The following is a 17,711-nucleotide window of genomic DNA, read 5'->3' on the forward strand; positions in this document are numbered from 1 at the left end:
TCGGGTGAGCTTCACTGGTTGACAATAATGGACACGTGTTGTCACACATTGCTGCTGGGAGAATTAAGCCTGTCCCCATGCAACTCCTTTGGAAGGGGACACCTTTGGTTTGCTGTTGGGGGTTCTCAACTCCTCTGCCTCAAATTCCTTTTTCTACATTCTAGCAGCCCAGGCCTCAAGGCTTCTCAAATATAAAATTTCAGCCAGGATTCTGCCATGGCTCTGGGCCATTTCTTTCCTTCTTCCTTTTTTCCTTCCTTCCTTCCTTCCTTCCTTCCTTCCTTCCTTCCTTCCTTCCTTCCTTCCTTCCTTCCTCTCTCTCTCTCTCTTTCTCTCTCAAATAATATTCTTTTTTTTTTATTGGGGAAATATTGGGGAACAGTGTGTTTTTCCAGGGCCCATCAGATCCAAGTCATTGTCCTTCAATCTAGTTGTGGAGGGTGCAGCTCAGCTCCAAGTCCAGTCACTGTTTTCAATCTTTAGTTGCGGTTGGGGGTGGGGAGGGGGGCGGGGGGAGGGGCGCAGCCCACCATCCCATGCGGGAATTGAACCAGCAACCTTGTTGTTGAGAGTTTGCGCTCTAACGAACTGAGCCATCCACCCACCCCTGGGCCATTTCTTCATTCATGTCTGCCCAGCTGTGAGGTTGTTACTCTCAGCTGACACTTTGGAGAGAATCCCACAATTGGCTTAACAGGGTGTTCTTCTTGGCTCAGATGCATTTCAACAGAAGATTCCTTTAATCAAAGGGCCTTTCAGAGAAGTCAAAATAAGAAGAAAAAAAAATTAAACCCTCTCTATTGTCTATATTTGTTGAATAATGAATGAAGCTTAGGCTAATGCTTTGATACAGGTGTTACAAAAGGGTGAACTTCAGATGGGTGAAATCTCAGGCGTCTGAAGTATGGCTCAGGTAGGTATTTTTGGGTGGCTGGCTACCCCAACTCTCGTGATATTGGCACCTTTTATAGTGACTGGAGGAACAGTTGAAACTTGGTCAGAAGGTTTAGCATTGGCTCTTAGATACGGTTTGAAATCTATAGGATAAACACTAAGCCTGACCTAAATGATTCTGGAATCACTTTCCTGATTACCAATCTGTGTAGATTCTCCTCTTCCCTCCCCTCCAACTGCAACCCTCAAACACTGGCTTTTATGGGTACAGGGGGAAGCCAGGCAGGATCTGATGAATCAACCATTGCCAGACAGGATCAGATAATATATAAATGAAAAAATGAGTCCATGTTCCAATAAAACTTTATTTGGCCGGTCCTGATCAAGTTTAATAATGCTTAACAGATTTTTTAAAACATGAGTAGTAATAACAATTCCTCTGTAATAATAATTACATATGAACTTCTGATCAAGGTCAGCAGCTTGTTCCTTTACCAAAAAAGGGAAGCTGCCCTCTGAGGACAAATGGCACATGAAGAGTGGTGTACATTTCCTTTTCTTAAAAAAAAAAAAAAAAGAAAAGAAAGAAAGAAAGAAAAAGAAAACAACCCAAACCAAATACTTCATATTTACATACGTTCCATTTAAAAATTGGTCAGTGTGATTAATTCTGTTTTTAAATATAAGTTTCTAATGTGTTGCAGCTTCCAATGTACAAGTTCTAGTTAGCTGATTAGATTTAAGGTGCTGTCAAGGTGAGGGTGAACATAGCCAAGACGAACACTGGGGGGACCTCTGCTCAGAGTGGCTAGACTTCCTGTGGGTATCTTTGGGCGTGCTAGGGGCGGGGGTGGAGCTGCACACCAGTGGTGGAAATGGCACAGCATTCCAGGGGCCTGGACCATACTTTTGCCGAGGGGCTGCTGTACCCACACACCAGTACCCTAGGCTCTGTGTGAGCACATCTCTGTGTATGCTCCAAACACATCCTGGCCTAAACTAGGAGGGGCATGGTTGCCTTGAGTCCCTTCCTTTGCTGTGGGGTCCCCATGCTGCTGCCTGACCCCTAAGGGCCCTTGATATTGACACCCCACCTTTCACATCTTCTACCTTTCTGGATTCCTTATTCCCTAAGCCACTTGCTCTCTAATGCATTTCTGTAGGGCCTGCTCTTTGCCAGGGCCAAGAAGATGACCAAAATCAAGGACAGATTAATAAAGCCTGATGGGTCCCACGTGCTATATGGTGGGTACCTCATTGGGTGGGGAGGAGGAGGGGCTGGAGGGATTCACGGAATGGCTGTATTCAAACTTACCCGTGTATGACATCCCCTTGGGAACTAGGGTTGTGTCTGTGTCTGCGCATGTGTCAGGAAAAGTGCATAGGGAGTTCTGGAGGCGGTGTGGACACAAGCCTGGGCGAATGAGTTCTTTTACCCACAGACCTCAAATTGGTCTGATCTGCAACAAAGATTTCAGACCAGGCAGGCGTGAGGCAAATACAGGGTCATGGCAAATGAGAATACTTATGTACTTGAGGAGCCAGAAAAAAATATGCTTGGTGACTAGGGGAAAGAAACTGGCTCAGTTTCCAATTTGGGAAAACAAGAAACATTGCTCTGAATAAAGGAACATCGTCGAATGGGTCAGATAGTGATGGACACGGAAGACACCTCTTGGACTGTTTTCTGACTGAAAAACCAGTATGATCCCAGCAGAGGAAGACATTACCATGTTTCCCCGAAAATAAGACCTAGCCGGACCATCAGCTCTAATGCGTCTTTTGGAGCAAAAATTAATATAAGACCCAGTCTTATATAAGACCCGATATTATATTATATTATATTACATTACATTATATTAAAGACCTGGTCTTAAATTATATTGTATTATATAAGACCCAGTCTTATATTAAGTTGTGCTCCAAAAGATGCATTAGAGCTGATGGTCCCGCTCCCTCTTATTTTAGGGGACACACGGTATAGAGTAGACAGACAGCCAGGGGCAGGGAGACTAGGGTTCAAGGCTTGCTCTGACACTGGCTAGATTCTGCTTCTCTGAGTCTCGCTGTCCTTCGTCATCTGTCAGCTGAGGTTAGTTGAGCCAGACTGATTTCAACACCATGCCTGCAAGATTCCTCAGCGCCCAGCCACACAGGCAGGGCCTGCAGACTGCTGTCTGAGACACGTTTCTTTCCTGCAGGCCACCACTCATAAAACGCAAGGACCTCCTCTTCGCTGGGAAAGTGATCAACCCCCAAATTAGGCTCCTGTTCAAACCCGCTCCCAGAGATTAAAGGCTAGTTATTAAGGCAGTTTAAGAAATGGCCGTTCCTCTCCTCGGATCCTTCCTGCGTTCTGCTAACCCCCATGGAGCAGAGAGGGGTGGATGGGGTGGTGGAGGTGCCAGGCCGGTGGCCTCCTCCTGCCAGGCCTGGCTTTCTCGGGTGGCCTCCCGCTGGGGCGCGGTGGGGGGGTTGTTGGAGTGCCCCCTACACCCTCACCACCTTTCTTTGGAGAAGGCCTCCGTCTGCACGAGATCCCCAGGGTGCTCGGAGATGCACGTGCCATTGAGGTCGCCCAGTTTATTTTCTGGCAGATCCTCAGGCTTGGTGCAGAGCTTCAGGGCGCGGGAGATGAACACATCCAGGTCGAACTGGGGGCTAGCGCCTCCGTCGCCGTCGCGGGGGGCTGGACAGCGGGGCGGAGAGGCAGACAGGCCGCGTTCAGGACCCTGGGGAGGCGGGCTGGTGCGCTCCAGGCCGCCCTGCGTGCTCTTGACCCACTGCGCGATCTCCAGGAAGAGGCTGGCGGGCTCGTCCTCCCGGGCTCCGGCGTCCGTCGCCACGGCAGCGGTGGGGGCCGCGCCAGCAGCCTGCTTCCAGTGCGACAGGTCCAGGATGAGCTTGGGCTCTGAGTAGTGGTGCGGCTTATTGTCGCGCCACAGCAGCTTGTCCAGGTAGGACGGAGACCCCACCTTGTAGTCGCAGGAGTGTCCGTAGTCCGCCTCGAAGGCGCGCTCCATGGACGAGTGCGACTGCTCCAAGAAGCGCTCGGAGCTGCTGTGTGAGTCCTTGCGCGGGTCCACCTGCACGTCCTCCGCCAGCGGCGCCGAGCCCGCGCGCGGGTCGCGCTGCACCTCGTTCGGGTCCTGGCACCGGTCTGGCCGCCACTCTAGGTCTGATGACAGGCTCACAGGGTACCTGCGATGGTACAGACAGAATGGTAGTTGGACCCCTGGCCCAGTCCCTCCAGCTCCTGCCATCACCCCCCAAGGTGGGAGGGTGGGTGATGAGACAAGATAATGGCTGGCCTCCAGCGCTCAGGTAGGGGGTCTGATTCGCTTAACCCTTGTATTCTTTTATATTCATTCAACACCTTCCAAATAGTCCTTGAATACCTACTATGTGCCAGGCGCTGTTCTAGGCATTACCAGGCACAGCAGTGGACAAAACAAAATCCCTGTTTTCATGGAATTTACTTTCTAGTGGCTGGACCTATGCAGTGCTCCTCAAACTCTGATGTGCCGGTAAATCACCGGGGCACCTTGTTCAAATGCAGATCTTGAGCTAGTAGTAGATCTGAGCTGGGGTCTGCCGTTCTAACAGGCTCCCACATAATGTCCATGCTGCTGGCCCAGGGACCACACTTTGAGCTGCAGGGCTCCAATGAGTGCTTCTTAGCCCTGGCTCAGAGTAGAATCACCTGAGGGGATTAAAAATAAAATTCTATGCCTGCCCTACACCCCTAGTTCTGAGTCAGTAGATCTAGGATGGGGCCCCCATCAGCACGGTTTTAAAACCTCCCCAGGTGGTTCTAAGATACTGACAGGGCTGAGAACTGCTGCCCTAGTGGGTCTGGCTGGATGCCTGCAGCTCGCACAGAGAAGCAGAGCAGGTGGCCCGTGGAAAGATTGCAGACACCTCAGAAGATCCTTGGAATTCTGTCTTCTGTCAACTTTCCTCCACTGTTAGTAGAGAGCGAAGTCACCCAGCCAAGAGCAAATGACAGGCAGGAGGGCAGGAGGGCCAGCCGTCAGCTCAGGCTGAGCCCTCCCTTCCCTGGGCCAGGTGTTCTACGAAGAACCTTTCGGGGCAGGGGGGAGGTGCAGGGGAAGGCAGGGAGCCCAGAAGAGGCATCAACCAGCAACCAACTGTTTACGTAACAGGGGGCCACTTGTATCCAGAGGTTAAGCAGTTTGACCCTTCCGGCAGGACAGGGTGTGCCCTCGCCTTTGTTGTCCCCCTCCTGCATGCAGGTGTGATGGGAAAGGTCGGGAGCAGAGGTGCATCAGGTTTAGAAGTGGTCAGAGTAAACGGGCAGTCGCCAAAGAAACCCTGCACCAACTCCATGCCGCAGCCATGATAAGCGTGGGATGAACCTCACTGAGTCCCCAAATACTGTGGAGTGGAGAGAGAGGGGATGCAGGGACCATAGTCAAGGGCAGGCCAAGCACAAGGGGTGGGAGGCGGCAGAAGAGTGAGTTTTCATTCATCTCCATTTGCTGGCAACTCTTGATAACAACAATCACCAATGACACACCAATGAGCCTGTCCAAAAATAGCAACGTTTTGCCCTGACCCTCCCTGAGCGCCTCCTTAATCTGAAAGCCATCAAATGTCAAATGACAGAAAAGGAGAAATTGCTCATCTGTCACTTATGTAACTAGCTGTCACATTCACACAACAGTGGGGCTCCCACTTAAGCCCCTTGGAGTCCTAGCTGGTAAGCACCTGACTTTATTTCTAAATGGAGGTGCTATTAGCTAGCTGTCCCTCCCAGGAATGGCAATGGTGATACCTAAATGTTTAGCTGCCTGATCTAAGCACATCAGACTAGGAAGGGACCTAAGAGATCATTACGTGCCTATGTGGAGATTGGCTAAAAAAGTATCTTCTGCCCAACTCTGAATCGTTGGTGGTGACACCTGGGCACACTGTGTTGAGAAGGATTCTGAGGCCCAGCCCAGTTTAGCAGGAAACAGTCCTGTGATGGCTTAGCAGTGTCTGACATGGATGCAGATTGGGGAGGACCCCACGTGGGCCAGGTATCAGCTGTGTGACACAGTACCCATCTCTAACCTCTCTGAGCTGTGGCTTCCTTGTGTGCCAACAGGCAATAACAATAATGCCACCTCCCCTAATGACAGTCTTAGGAAGTATGAATCTCCTAGCATGAACCACACGGATGTGTTGTGTAGTGGTAATTTCGCATTGCTTCCTTGTCTTGTATTGCTGCAATTTACTTTTCTAGGGCCAATTCCCAGCCTACTAGAAGTCAGCTCCAACAGTGGGTGCTCATGAAATGCTTGCTGAATAGTGTAGTGAGCCCTGTGTTCAGTAAATGCAGGGTGGGGAGGAAAGCTGATGGTAGCTGTTACATAGGGGAAGGCCCCTGACCCCCCCACACAAGACACGGCTCGTCTTCTACTGGGAGTATCGGGACAGGAGAAAGGCAGAAAGGTAAGTTGGGGAAAGCGCTCCTGGCCTATACAATGTGGGAGAGAGAGGAAAGGTCATGGAAGATCAGAGGCAAAATAGAAATGGGAGGATGGGAATGTGGGCGCTAGACTCCAGGGCTGGAACTTTCTGGAACTGCACCTGTCCCAGTTGGAGAGCTGGCTCTGGTTGGCGGCCATCAGCAGGATGTCATCAATCTCATCCTCGATGCGGAAGGGGTGTTGTGAGGTGGGCTCATCCTCGGGGCACGAGTACGGGCTCATGTAGGGGTGCTGCAGCCCCATCTCGGCTGTTAGGCGATCCATGGGGTTAAAGGTCAAGATCTTCTCCAGAAAATCGATGGCTGTGGGGAGCAGAACGGCACATGATGGTCATTTGTTGCCCCTGACACGCTGAGAAAGAGACCCCTTAACATGGTGATGTTCCCTGCTGTTTGTACTTTTCCGTTTGTGAAAAGGTTTTTAGCCATTTTCTTTCTTATGATCCTCACCATCACCCAGTGACAAATCCAGAGCAGATGCTGATTTTTTGCAGTCACCAATGAAGTAACAGATACCTGAGGTGGGGTAGAAAGGGGGAAGGGACTTGCTCAAAGTCATGGTTGGTGGCAGGAGGTCCGGATCTAGAACTTTGCCTCAGGCTGGATTTCTCCAGAGACAAGGAATGGAGTGTAGGTAGCTATGTGGTAGCGATCCCGGGAAGCACATTGGGAGGGAAGGGGGACGAAGCCAGTAGAGGCTGTGCCAATGAGCAGGTGTCTCCTGAGGGCACCTGGGGCTCAGTTCCACTGGGGTCCTCCAGGAGTCAGCATGGGACACGCCGCAGAGCTGGCCCCGCTTGTGGAAGGAGCTGAGGTATCTCTATACCTGCTACCATTTGTCTCCAGTGAGTCTGGCTGGGGTGGGCAGGGGAGCCTGCTCCCCTCAGGGCCAGCAGTAAAAAGCCTCTGTGGGAAGGGTCAGTGGAGGTGGGGCGGGGGGGATAGGGTCTGACAGCTCTGCGCTCCCACTTTGAGACCAGGACTCTTTCTACCATATGTTGTCCCTGGAGGTCTGACAAATAAAGGCAGGCTTAAGCTTCAAAATATTTCACCACCAGGCTGATACTGCGCTTACTGTGCCAGGCAGTAACCCTTTAGGGTTAGACCAAGGGGAGGTCCTAGCATCTGGAACCTGGGGACACGGAGGGGCACTCAGAAACTTGTACAGTAGGTATTTGCCAACCAGCACGAACGTATATTAAAATTTCACTAGGGTGTTATGGGTATGCCCTGGGCACAGCTACTGGTGCCCGTTTTCCTGAGCAGGGTAGGGGTACCCAGCTGCCTTATGAGCTCAGCCCTGGGTTATCTCAGGGCAAGGTCTAGCCTGGAGGTTTGTATTACTCCTCAGCGCTGGAGGATCCACTTAAATCATGAGTTGGCTAATCACGTTACAGCCCACGTGCAAAGACAGGAATGCAGCTCCAGGCCCAGGCTGCTGTCCCCTGGGAGGGGCTCCTGGGTGGGCCTCGGCCTCTACTATTCCCCTGCCCCTCACACCTGCCCTGGATGTCTTTGCAGGAAAATCCATCAATGATTCAGGAAATCGAAGGAATCTGAAGGTCACTGGCCTCCCTGGAGGACACGTGGCTGCTTTGTAACACTAGACAGAAAGATCAGTTCAGCAGCATTAGCTCTGATCGCCCCAAACGTTCTGGGGCTCAGGGGGATGCTTCTGAGCCAGGGCTGCAGACCTGAGAGGGGATCAGCCTCGCAGACTCCCGGGACGGGGAAGGACCAGGCGCTGCAGTGCACAGCCCAGCTCCAGGCTGGGCGAGCCAAGGCTTGGCCTCTTTGGGCCTCCGGCCCCTCCGTCAGCCCTGTCTATGACCCTAGATCTTTTGACAAGGAAATGGAGAGTTAAAGCGTTAAACGGCAGGCATCATCACCATTAGCATCAAGATTAAAAAACGACCCAGCAAACCCTGAAGTGGGAACGTGCCAATCCCAACGGGCATTGCACTGAGGCTAACAAGAATGTGAGTCTTCTCTTTCATCTCCCTGACAGCTGGTCCCCTAGCAGGTGCCCAGATGCTTCTGGGAAGCCCAAATATTAGAAAGCCCTTCCTTACATCAAACCTAAATCTGCCCCCTTTAACCTCTACCCTAGCCTTGCTCTGCCCTCTGGTCCCCCCACATCAGGGTGTTGTCCTTTCTTCTCCATGACTGCCCCTCTCATGCTTCAAGGCAAAAGTCATGTCCCACGCAAGCCCCCTCTCCACCTGGCACACAACTGGCATATGTCTCCCAGCCTCCCCTGCAGTTAGATGTGTGTGGCTGTGTGACTGGGGCCAATGGAACGGGGGTGGAAGTGATGAGCACACCACCCATTTCCAGGCCTGACCCATGAAAACCTCCTGCAAGAGTCTCTGCAATCTCTTCCCCTGGCGTCAGCTGGAAGCTGGTGTCCAGGGGACTCTGAGAGCTATGTGTTGAAGATGGCAGCCCTTCTGACAGCCTGGGTCCTGGGCAGAGCCCGCCCCCAGACTCCCCCACTTAGTCTGGACTTAAGGTCAGCAGTGAATACACTGCTAGCTGGGTTGGCCTGGAGATTTCAGGTTGACCTGCTATGGCACTGGCTTTAGCTTAAGTCATAAACACTTATTGTCTAGGGATTATGTTTGGTCCTTTTGGAAGGAGACCACCTGCTCCCGCCCCCACGGTGATGCCAGAGAGCAGCCTCCAGATGCTGGCCTGGCGGTCAGGCTCAGGTACCTTCACTGTTCACCTCGGGGAGCAGCTTGCGCAGTGGCCTCTTCACCTCCCAGGTGCTGTTGACGAAGGAAGGCATCACCTTGAGCAGCTCGTCCTTGTCCTCCTCCCGGATCACAGGGATGGTCTCCAGGATGAGCTGCATCTGCTCCAGCTCGTGAGCTCCTGGGGACGCAAACACCGGAGGGTCACTGTGCTGCCCAAGTGACTGGATGTGTGGAAGCCCCAAAGCAGCTCCAGGTGGCCTGGGAGCAGCACTGGGCTGGGAGCCAGGGGCCCTAACTCTGGTCTTCACTCTGCCACTAATTTGTTGTGTGACTATGGGCAAGTTGCTTGCCATCTCTGGGGCTTGGCTTTGTCAATTGTCTCTGCCTCTGGAATGGAGTAGTCTGTTATACACCAAGTCAGTCAGCACCAAAGTGACAGGAACAGCTTGGTCCAAGGCTTTCTAAATGCTCTTTCCCATATGCCTCTCTGCTACCTTACTAGGTTGGGGAAGGAAGTGATTTTAAGGTTAGGAATGAGTCTTATCTTTTGGTTTCCAATTAGGATTCCAAAAAAAAAAAGTCAGGAATAACAAATTGGGTTTGGGATGTGTCTTGAGCACAGTGCCTCTGGGCTCCTTCGGGCACGAGGAAGACAGGCTATGCTGGGTCTGTGGACTAGGATGGAGTCAAGAATTATTCATTCAACAAATAATTATCTATTGAGCACTTTCTCCCTGCCAGGCATCGTGCTGGATGCTGGGAATGAATACCACGCTCATCTGGAAGAAGCATCAGACTTGAAGCATGTCAGAAACTCATCTCGTCTTCTACACCCAGCCAACCACTGAGCTCTGTGTCAGAGCTTTGGCACTGCCGGTGTGGTCAGGGCTGTCTCCTTGCTGTGCCGCTCTGACCGCCAGGCCACTCGTACTTTAATTACTTCCATTTTTCCTCTTGTATGAGTAGACTTTCCACCCAGCTCTACCAGGTTGAATCCTCACCCAAGCCTCTCCTTCCTCAAGGAGTCCCCTAACTCATCCCGCTGCACAGAGGGCCCACCCCTTATCCCTGATTCTCATGGGATTCCAGTCTGCCAGAAGCCGGTGGCCCAGGAGGGGGCTGTTCTGTATCCCCACCCCTCACGATGCCCTTTGTGGCACTAAGCATATGCGAATGCTGTGAAGACCAACCCAGAGAGTGCCTACAGCATCACGGTCTGCTCTCAAGGAGTTCCTCCGATCTCTCTCTATCGTGGGCTCTTGGAGGGTCATTTCAGGAACTCTGGGTGCCCCTTGGGGGGTCCCCTCTTCAAATGAGCACTCCAGATAGACTGCTCACAATGGCAGGGACAGCAGAGAAAGAAAGGGGCTGAAAAGTGTAGGGTAGGTGTTTTCAAATCTCAATGTGTTTGAATACAAGTGGTTACTCGATTTTGAAAGTTCTGTCCTCAAAATGTTATTTTTAGCCTCCCTAACATTTTGCTTAAAATGCTAGTAAGGTGCCTCCAAATAGTGCTGAGGTTATTTCAAAGAGAAAGGCTAGCATATTTTGTGATTAGTGTGGTTTTTTGCACTCGGTCCTCTCTTTTTCTGGAACAATGTCAGCAGAGAAGGAAGGTGGCATGGTTAGTGACTTACCTGCAAAGAGCATTCTTCCTGTGAGCATCTCGGCCAGGATGCAGCCGGCAGCCCACATGTCGATGGCTTTGGTGTAGTTGTTAGGCGACAGGAGCAGACGCGGTGAGCGGTACCACTTCGTTACCAAGCCTTCTGACAGATAACCCTGGAAGGTGAAATTCCCGGTTCCATTGATTAGTCAGGCGCAGATTCCCTCCCTCCCACGTCTCTTTCTCTTCACCTGGACACAGGACCCCTTTCAGGATCCTTTCACCTTGATCCTTTCCTGTTGATCTGGAAGGAGTATTAGGGAACAGAGGCCTGGTTAAGGGGGCTCAGGCTTGTTTGTGGGGTTCAAAACCTTGGTGGGATTCTCCTGTGTAGAAAGGGATGCAGGATACCAATATTTTAGAAGGAGTAATTTCCCATCCAACTTGATGTAACTACGCAAAACAAATCTGCCCTCATCTAGTAAAACACATAAATGGGAACCATACTCTAGTTTATTATCACCACCAACAGAGTAATGCTCAGACACTGGAATTTTATTTATCCAGTGACTGAATCTCAGAAATAGAGATGTGAAATCAAGACAGTTGCTTTGGTGCTGATGGTTAGAATTAATGGGGCTACAATACCAGATGCCAAGCCTCTGCTGAGAATGGATAAGGCCAGCTTCATGATGGATGCAGATGAAGGGCATAGGAAAGCAGCCCTAAATGGCAGGGTGCACACAGCTTTGGTTGGCCCAGAGGGTTCTGGGAGTTGTACAGAATGTCTTTTGGGGGATAGATGTTCTAGCTGATTTCAGCCACTGCTCAAAGATTTGTGGTCTGGGATGGAATTCCCTCTAAGAGATACAGTGATGACATAGAGGTATTTTAGCACAGATAGGAAACTACAGTTGACCCTTGAACAATGTGGCGATTAGCGGTGCTGACCACCACACAATTGAAAATTCACGTATGACTTAAGTTGGCCCTCTGCATATAGTTGACCCTTGAACAACGCAGGTTTGAACTGCAACAGTGAGAGTCAATTGAAAACTCGGCGTGTAAGTGGACCCACACAATTCAAACCCACGTTGTTCAAGGGTCAACAAGGCAATTTGGAAATAGTTCTCTACCTAATTCAGAAAGCTGGCCCCAGAGTGAAACCTGGGAAATGTCCATTTGGAATACCTGCACCGTCTCTCTAAAGTGAGAAAATAGACCCATTTGGGATTCAAAGAAACAATTCAGACAGAGGGGATCCAATGTGAGGTTCTAGGGATGGTCTTGTGATCTGCTGATGTCATTCCCCCTTTAGCATTCGAATTTTCCTTTTTACTGATGTGTAAAGCATCACAGACCCAGGTTAGAACAGATGAAAAGTTAGGAAGCCCAAATACTCAGGAGTTTTTGATCAATTAATCCGAAATCTCTCCCTTTGTTGATCAAAGATTTATTAAGTGGTTAAAACCTTTTGAGAGCCCTAAATTATGACAGCAATTTTCTCTCTTCCGTAGCACATATTTCTTCAGCGTAGGGCCTCAAACTGGAAGGAGGAAAAGAGAAAAACACCTCTTAGCCAGAAATGACTATTCTCCAGCCTCAATGCTCCCACCAAAATGAACTCCTTACAATGTTTTAAATGTACCCCTCCTTCTCTCTCTTGTGAGCCTCTGCATGTGTCTATTCCATGGATGGAAGTTCTCACCTCTACTCCCCTACCTGGCTGAGTCACTCAGGATGCTTCCTCTCAGCAGCTTCCTGACTCCTTGGGATGAGGTTGGGTGCCCCTCCCAGGAGCTCCAGAGTCCCCGTTTTGTTACTGTTTCTTTACTTCACTGAAGTCTCCCACTTTCCGGACCATTAGACTACATGCCCCTAATGCCCATTTTCCTCATTGCTTAGCCCCAAGTCTGTCTCCTAGGAAGTGTTCCATAAACGCTGTTGAATGAATGAATAAGAAATTGAGGTATAATTTACATATAGTAAAATTCACCCTTTTTAGTGTACAGTTCTATGAGTTTTGACAAAAGCGTAACCACGGGCACGATCAAGATAATATAACAATTTCATCATCGCGAACAATTCCGTGTCCCCTTCTTGTCACCCACCCCCAGCCCAGCTCCCTAGGAACCACTGTTTTCTGTCTCTCTAGTTTTGCCAGGTTCAGAATATCATGTAAATGGAATCACAGTATGTAGCCTTTCGAGTCTAAATTCCTCCACTTAGCATAATGCATCTAGAACTCATCCACAGTGTTGTATATACAGAAGTTTGTTAGGGGTTGAAGTTTAATTCTAAAAATTACAGAGAGAAGCCAAACTGTAGAACATCACTTCTGGGTGGGTGGGTTATAAATAAAGAATGGTATGATTTCTTTTCCAGTCAGAGGCTGAGACTGTCGGAGGAAGACTAAAGCCGAGATCACCCAGAGGGGAGGTGACTTAAGGTAAGTTTTCCTTGATATGTAAATGAGCAGTCCTTTAGGGACCTGCCTATCTGCAGCATCTGAGAGCTGAAAACAAGTGGGGGGCTGCCTTCTGAAACACCTGCCCTGAAAGTGAAAGAAAGATGTTTGTTTGGGCAAGGCTGCATCTGGGCCAGCACGATGAGCCTGGCCATGATGGCAGCTGAGAAAGTTAACCCCTGGCGCTTTCTTACCTTTAAATGAAAACCAAGAATCTGCTGGATTTTTGTGAACTACTAGCCGCTTCCCTATGCTTACTTGTCTCTCAAGCCCTTTGGACACATAAAGGGGATTTACTGATGTGTTTCAGAAGCCACAGGACAGAGAATCTGGGAAATGTCTTCTGCCAGGCTCTGAATCAAGAGGAGCCCTGGGGGAGAGGGGACGGGAACACAGGGGTGGCTCCCTTCATGGATGGGTGGGGCAGACACGGGAGCCCAGGGTCCTACTCTCTGCTGAGAGGAGCCCTGGGTGTCTGGGTGGAAGAGGCACGGGGGCACAAAACATGACACTGGTGATTTAAATTCAAGAGAGGAGTTTCCGTCGAGTGGATGGGGCGAAAGTCAGAATTTTCTAGAATAAAAAAAATTCTTTAAAGAATACCCCGGAGTGGAGACTCAATTTTATCAGAAGGGCTCATACATCAGTAAGTATGTTGGCTGCACAGAAGTCCTCACATGGCTTTCCTGCCTGAGACTGCAGAGAGGATAGTTTCAGATCCATTTGTATGTGGAGGACCCTGTCCTCAGTGATCAGACCTGGTCTCCAGGGGGTTTACCCATCCACAGGCTGACAGAGGAAGAACTGGGTGGGACAGGACACACGCGTGGTGCATCGTCTTGTGGGCCGCAAGGCATCACTGCTCTGAGGAGACACGATGCCAACATTCTGTCATTCTCTGTGGCCTTCTCTCAGCATGCAAGAGGCAAGACTGGAATTTCCCTTTCCCAGGTGTCCCTTTCCTCCTGCCACCCTGTCCCTTGGTGTTCCCAGTGAGAAGCTGGCTCTGGAGGTGCCACTGGGAGGCAGTTGGATAGCGTTTCTTATCCAGACCCTGTTACAGTGGCTTTTAAGGGTTTCTCAGCATTTCCACCAACCAGCCCATCTTGCTGTACTTCTGGAGTCCAGTACAGCCAAGGGGAGGCTTGGACTTTGAAAACTTCAATGGGAAATGATCTAGCAGCAGCTGCCCTGGGAAGAGGGTAATTAGGGGCCCTTAATAGATCTAGAGGGAAGGTGTCATTAAAGCTCTGAGCATTCTCTTTGCAGAGGGAGCAGGGTAGTGCAGAGTCAGTCCCAGCTGCCTGCCAGGGCATTCAAGAAGCCTCGCTCAAACTCACCCCCAGAAGGGTGGGCACCGAAGTGCTGCTCGGGCGAGCCAGCACTCAGCTGGCTCCCGCTCTGTGTAGCTTGCCCTCTCTATGCCTCCACCCTGAGCCTGATCTCGTAGGTCTGGGGGTTAGAAGGCTAGGGGGGAAGGCATGACCCAATAAACTCCTACTTCACCTGTTAATGATAATGTACCTCCTGGCCCCTCGCAGGGATGGGACAAACTTAAAAGGGGACAACATTCTCCCCAGAGTAAAAGCCTAGTCAACTGTAGCTCTCTCTCTCTCTCTCTCTCTCTCTCTCTCTCTCTCTCTCTCTCTCTCTCTCTCTCTCTGCACATGGTGGTGGGGTGACAGGGTGGGAAGACTTGTTCTCCCCTCCTACGGAATGGATGCTTCCAGGCCAGGACGGTAGGGGGCTATGACAGCCTCACCTTCCCAACTAGATGCCTATGGCATGTGTCCTGGGAGCCACGTGTCCTCCCTGTATGGTAGAAATGAAGATGATTAAGATCATCCCTGATTTCAAAGCATGTATAATGTAGTTAAAGAGACGAAAAACTCCGTATGAAAAGACGATCAGCAGGCCTAGGAAATGATCTCAGCCCACATTTATGTAGGACTTGTTCTTGGCCGGGTACTGCGTTCGCATTTTACCTGAATTCACTGGGCAATCCTTCCGTCAGCCTCTCGCTCGATGAGGGCCCTTCACGGGGTAGGACGCAACCTGCCCAAGGTCAGGTGACTGGGGGGTGGCCCCGGTGTCTGGCTGCAGAGCCCATACTCCGACCTGTACGCTGCTGGACCTCCAGTATGCCTTGCATACTGGATAAGGTCAACGGGAAGCAGCAAGGAGAGGCGTGCTGGAGTGCGGGGGTGGGGTGGGGTGCGTGCTGCCCTGAGGTGAGTCAGTGAAGGCTTCATGGGAGGGAGGTTTGAGTTCGTCTTGATGGATGAGGACATCTTAGATAGCTGTGCTGAGGAACTTTCGAGGTGGTGATATAGAGCCAATGTAAGTACAGCTGAGGGGGTAGGAAGACCTAGAATATGCTCAGGGGACAAAGACATCTGGACCTGTGGACAAATGGGACAAATGGGGTAGGGGCCAAGAGTCAATGGTCCCCAAGGATCCACTGCATCAGAATCGGGAAGTGCTTGTGAGATGTGCACGTGGACCAAAGCTACTGACTCCAGAGTCCTCCATCTTGAACGGGCTCCGCAGGGAACCCGTAAGCTCCCTCCCAGTGTGAGAACCCCAGGAAGAACAAAGGGAGGCATGGAAGGTCTCAGAGTGGGAAAGGAGGGGTCATGGGCAGGACAGGAGTTTCAGTGCAGGCTGTGGAGGGGCCACGTGTCTCTGTTTTTCTCCTTAGTCCTGGGCAGACCTGCACCACCCTGTGGTAGGGCCCCAGCTGAGTATTGCAAGTGGGAGAGGCTTTCATGGAGCAAGGAGGTTGCGGGCTCTGCACTCCCTGTCACTCGCACCCTGGAGAGTCTTGCAGCGGGGCTGGCAGCAAAGATGCTGCTCTCTGGTTTCTAATCCCCTCAGAATATTGACTATAATTTAATATTGACTATACACACACACACACACACAGGATGTGGAGTACAAAATATGGAATAGAGTCAATGGAATTGTAGTAGCTATATACGACGGCAGAGGGGTAGTAGATTGGGGGAGGGGGGTAACCACTTTGTGAGGGGTGTAAATGTGTAACTATTACATTGTTTTGTGCACCTGAAACTAATAAAAAATAAAATAAATAGAAAAGATGCTGCCTCCTGATAGCAGGGGATTAATGGGCTCAGGAAGGCCCTGGGCAGCACATTTCCTTGGAAGGGGGTATGAATACACATACGCACCCTTGTCTGATCTAGAAGAAATTAGATCAAGTGAAAAAGAGATCAGGCTATGGAGAAGTAAAACTTTTAGCCTTAGGGGGCAAGTGGATGCTGTTGCATGGATGCTGTAATTGTTTTTTTTTTCCAATTTATTGGGGTGACAATTGTTAGTAAAATTACATAGATTTCAGGTGTACAATTCTGTATTACATCACCTATAAATCCCATTGTGTGTTCCTCACCCAGAGTCAGTTCTCCTTCCATCACCATATATTTGATCCCCCTTACCATCATCTCCCACCCCCACCCCCCTTACCCTCTGGTAACCACTAAACTATTGTCTGTGTCTATGAGTTTGTTTCTCATTTGTTTGTCTTGATCTTTTACTGTTTTTGGTTTATATACCACATATCAGTGAGATCATATGGTTCTCTGCTTTTTCTGTCTGACTTATTTCGCTTGGATGCTATAATTCTTGTGGAGAACTGGTAGGTGTGCTGTGGAAATCAAAGGCATGTCACACATAGAATGGTGAAGACTGGGCACTTTCATGCTGGAGAACATGGTTGCGGAGCATGAGAGCTGCCTTTATACATTTGCAAGGCTATCATACTGACAAGGAGTTAAGCTTGTTCTTGAAGTCTCTGGGGACAGAGAAGAGGCTAAGTGTGAGATGGAAATCTATGCAGTATACGATGCTAACAGCTAACATGTATTGAGCTCCTCACACTGCTCTATATGGACTAACTTATTTCATCCTCAAAACAACCCCATGAGGTAGGGACTCGCATTATAGTCATTTTACAGTGAGGAAATGGAGGCACAGAGAGGGTAAGCAACCTACCCACCGTCACACAGGTTGTAAGTGGCACAGCTGGGATCCAACCCCGGGCTATGTGGATGTAGCACCTTTGATCTGAATATGGGGCTCTATTGCCTTCACATAAGAGGGCTCTCTAAAGCCATCAGGGCTGTCCAAGGGGGCACTGGGTCCTAGACAGGCAGAGGCGTGGAGCACAGAATGGACAACCTCGTGGGCTGGTGGAGTGCCAACACCCACTCTCTTGGTGGATGCCAGAGCACAGCTTCTCAAAATTTGGGGTGCCCTCGACTACTCAGGGACTTGGACTTGTATTAAATGTAGGTATCATTTCCTCTAGCGAGCAAGGTGATGCACTGGGACTAGCAAGGCCTAAGATGATCTTTAATGCCTGCCCTAAGGATTTATGGTTGCCTTGCCCACGGGCCAGGCAGGTTTCTCCAACCCAGCAGCAGCCTGACCTACAACAGGGGATAATTCTTTGTGTTATAGACACTCATCAAAAGATCATGTAGAAAAACACCACCATCCCAGAGGCCCAGTTTAAGCAGAAATATA

At 50.2% G+C, this 17,711-nt stretch overlaps 1 protein-coding gene across 4 annotated transcripts in view; it reads right to left on the reverse strand.

The window, feature by feature from the left end:
- Window positions 1–1,239: 1,239 nt before the first annotated feature.
- The window catches only part of MAPK4 (mitogen-activated protein kinase 4), a 137,863-nt gene continuing 121,391 nt past the window's right edge, over window positions 1,240–17,711 (reverse strand). For 3 of the 4 annotated variants that reach the window (XM_019721748.2, XM_074339972.1, XM_019721742.2), the window contains exons 3-6: window positions 10,728–10,872; window positions 9,107–9,268; window positions 6,493–6,694; window positions 1,240–4,095 (exon numbers count right to left, since the gene is read on the reverse strand). In XM_019721748.2, coding sequence (XP_019577307.1) covers window positions 3,393–4,095; window positions 6,493–6,694; window positions 9,107–9,268; window positions 10,728–10,872 — 1,212 coding nt within the window. In that variant the 3' untranslated portion in view covers window positions 1,240–3,392. The remainder of the gene's footprint in view (window positions 4,096–6,492; window positions 6,695–9,106; window positions 9,269–10,727; window positions 10,873–17,711) is intronic. The other variant, XR_012498749.1, reaches the window with a different exon arrangement.

The sequence above is a fragment of the Rhinolophus sinicus genome, linkage group LG09 (assembly GCF_036562045.2).
Source record: "Rhinolophus sinicus isolate RSC01 linkage group LG09, ASM3656204v1, whole genome shotgun sequence".
Taxonomy (NCBI): Eukaryota; Metazoa; Chordata; class Mammalia; order Chiroptera; family Rhinolophidae; genus Rhinolophus; species Rhinolophus sinicus.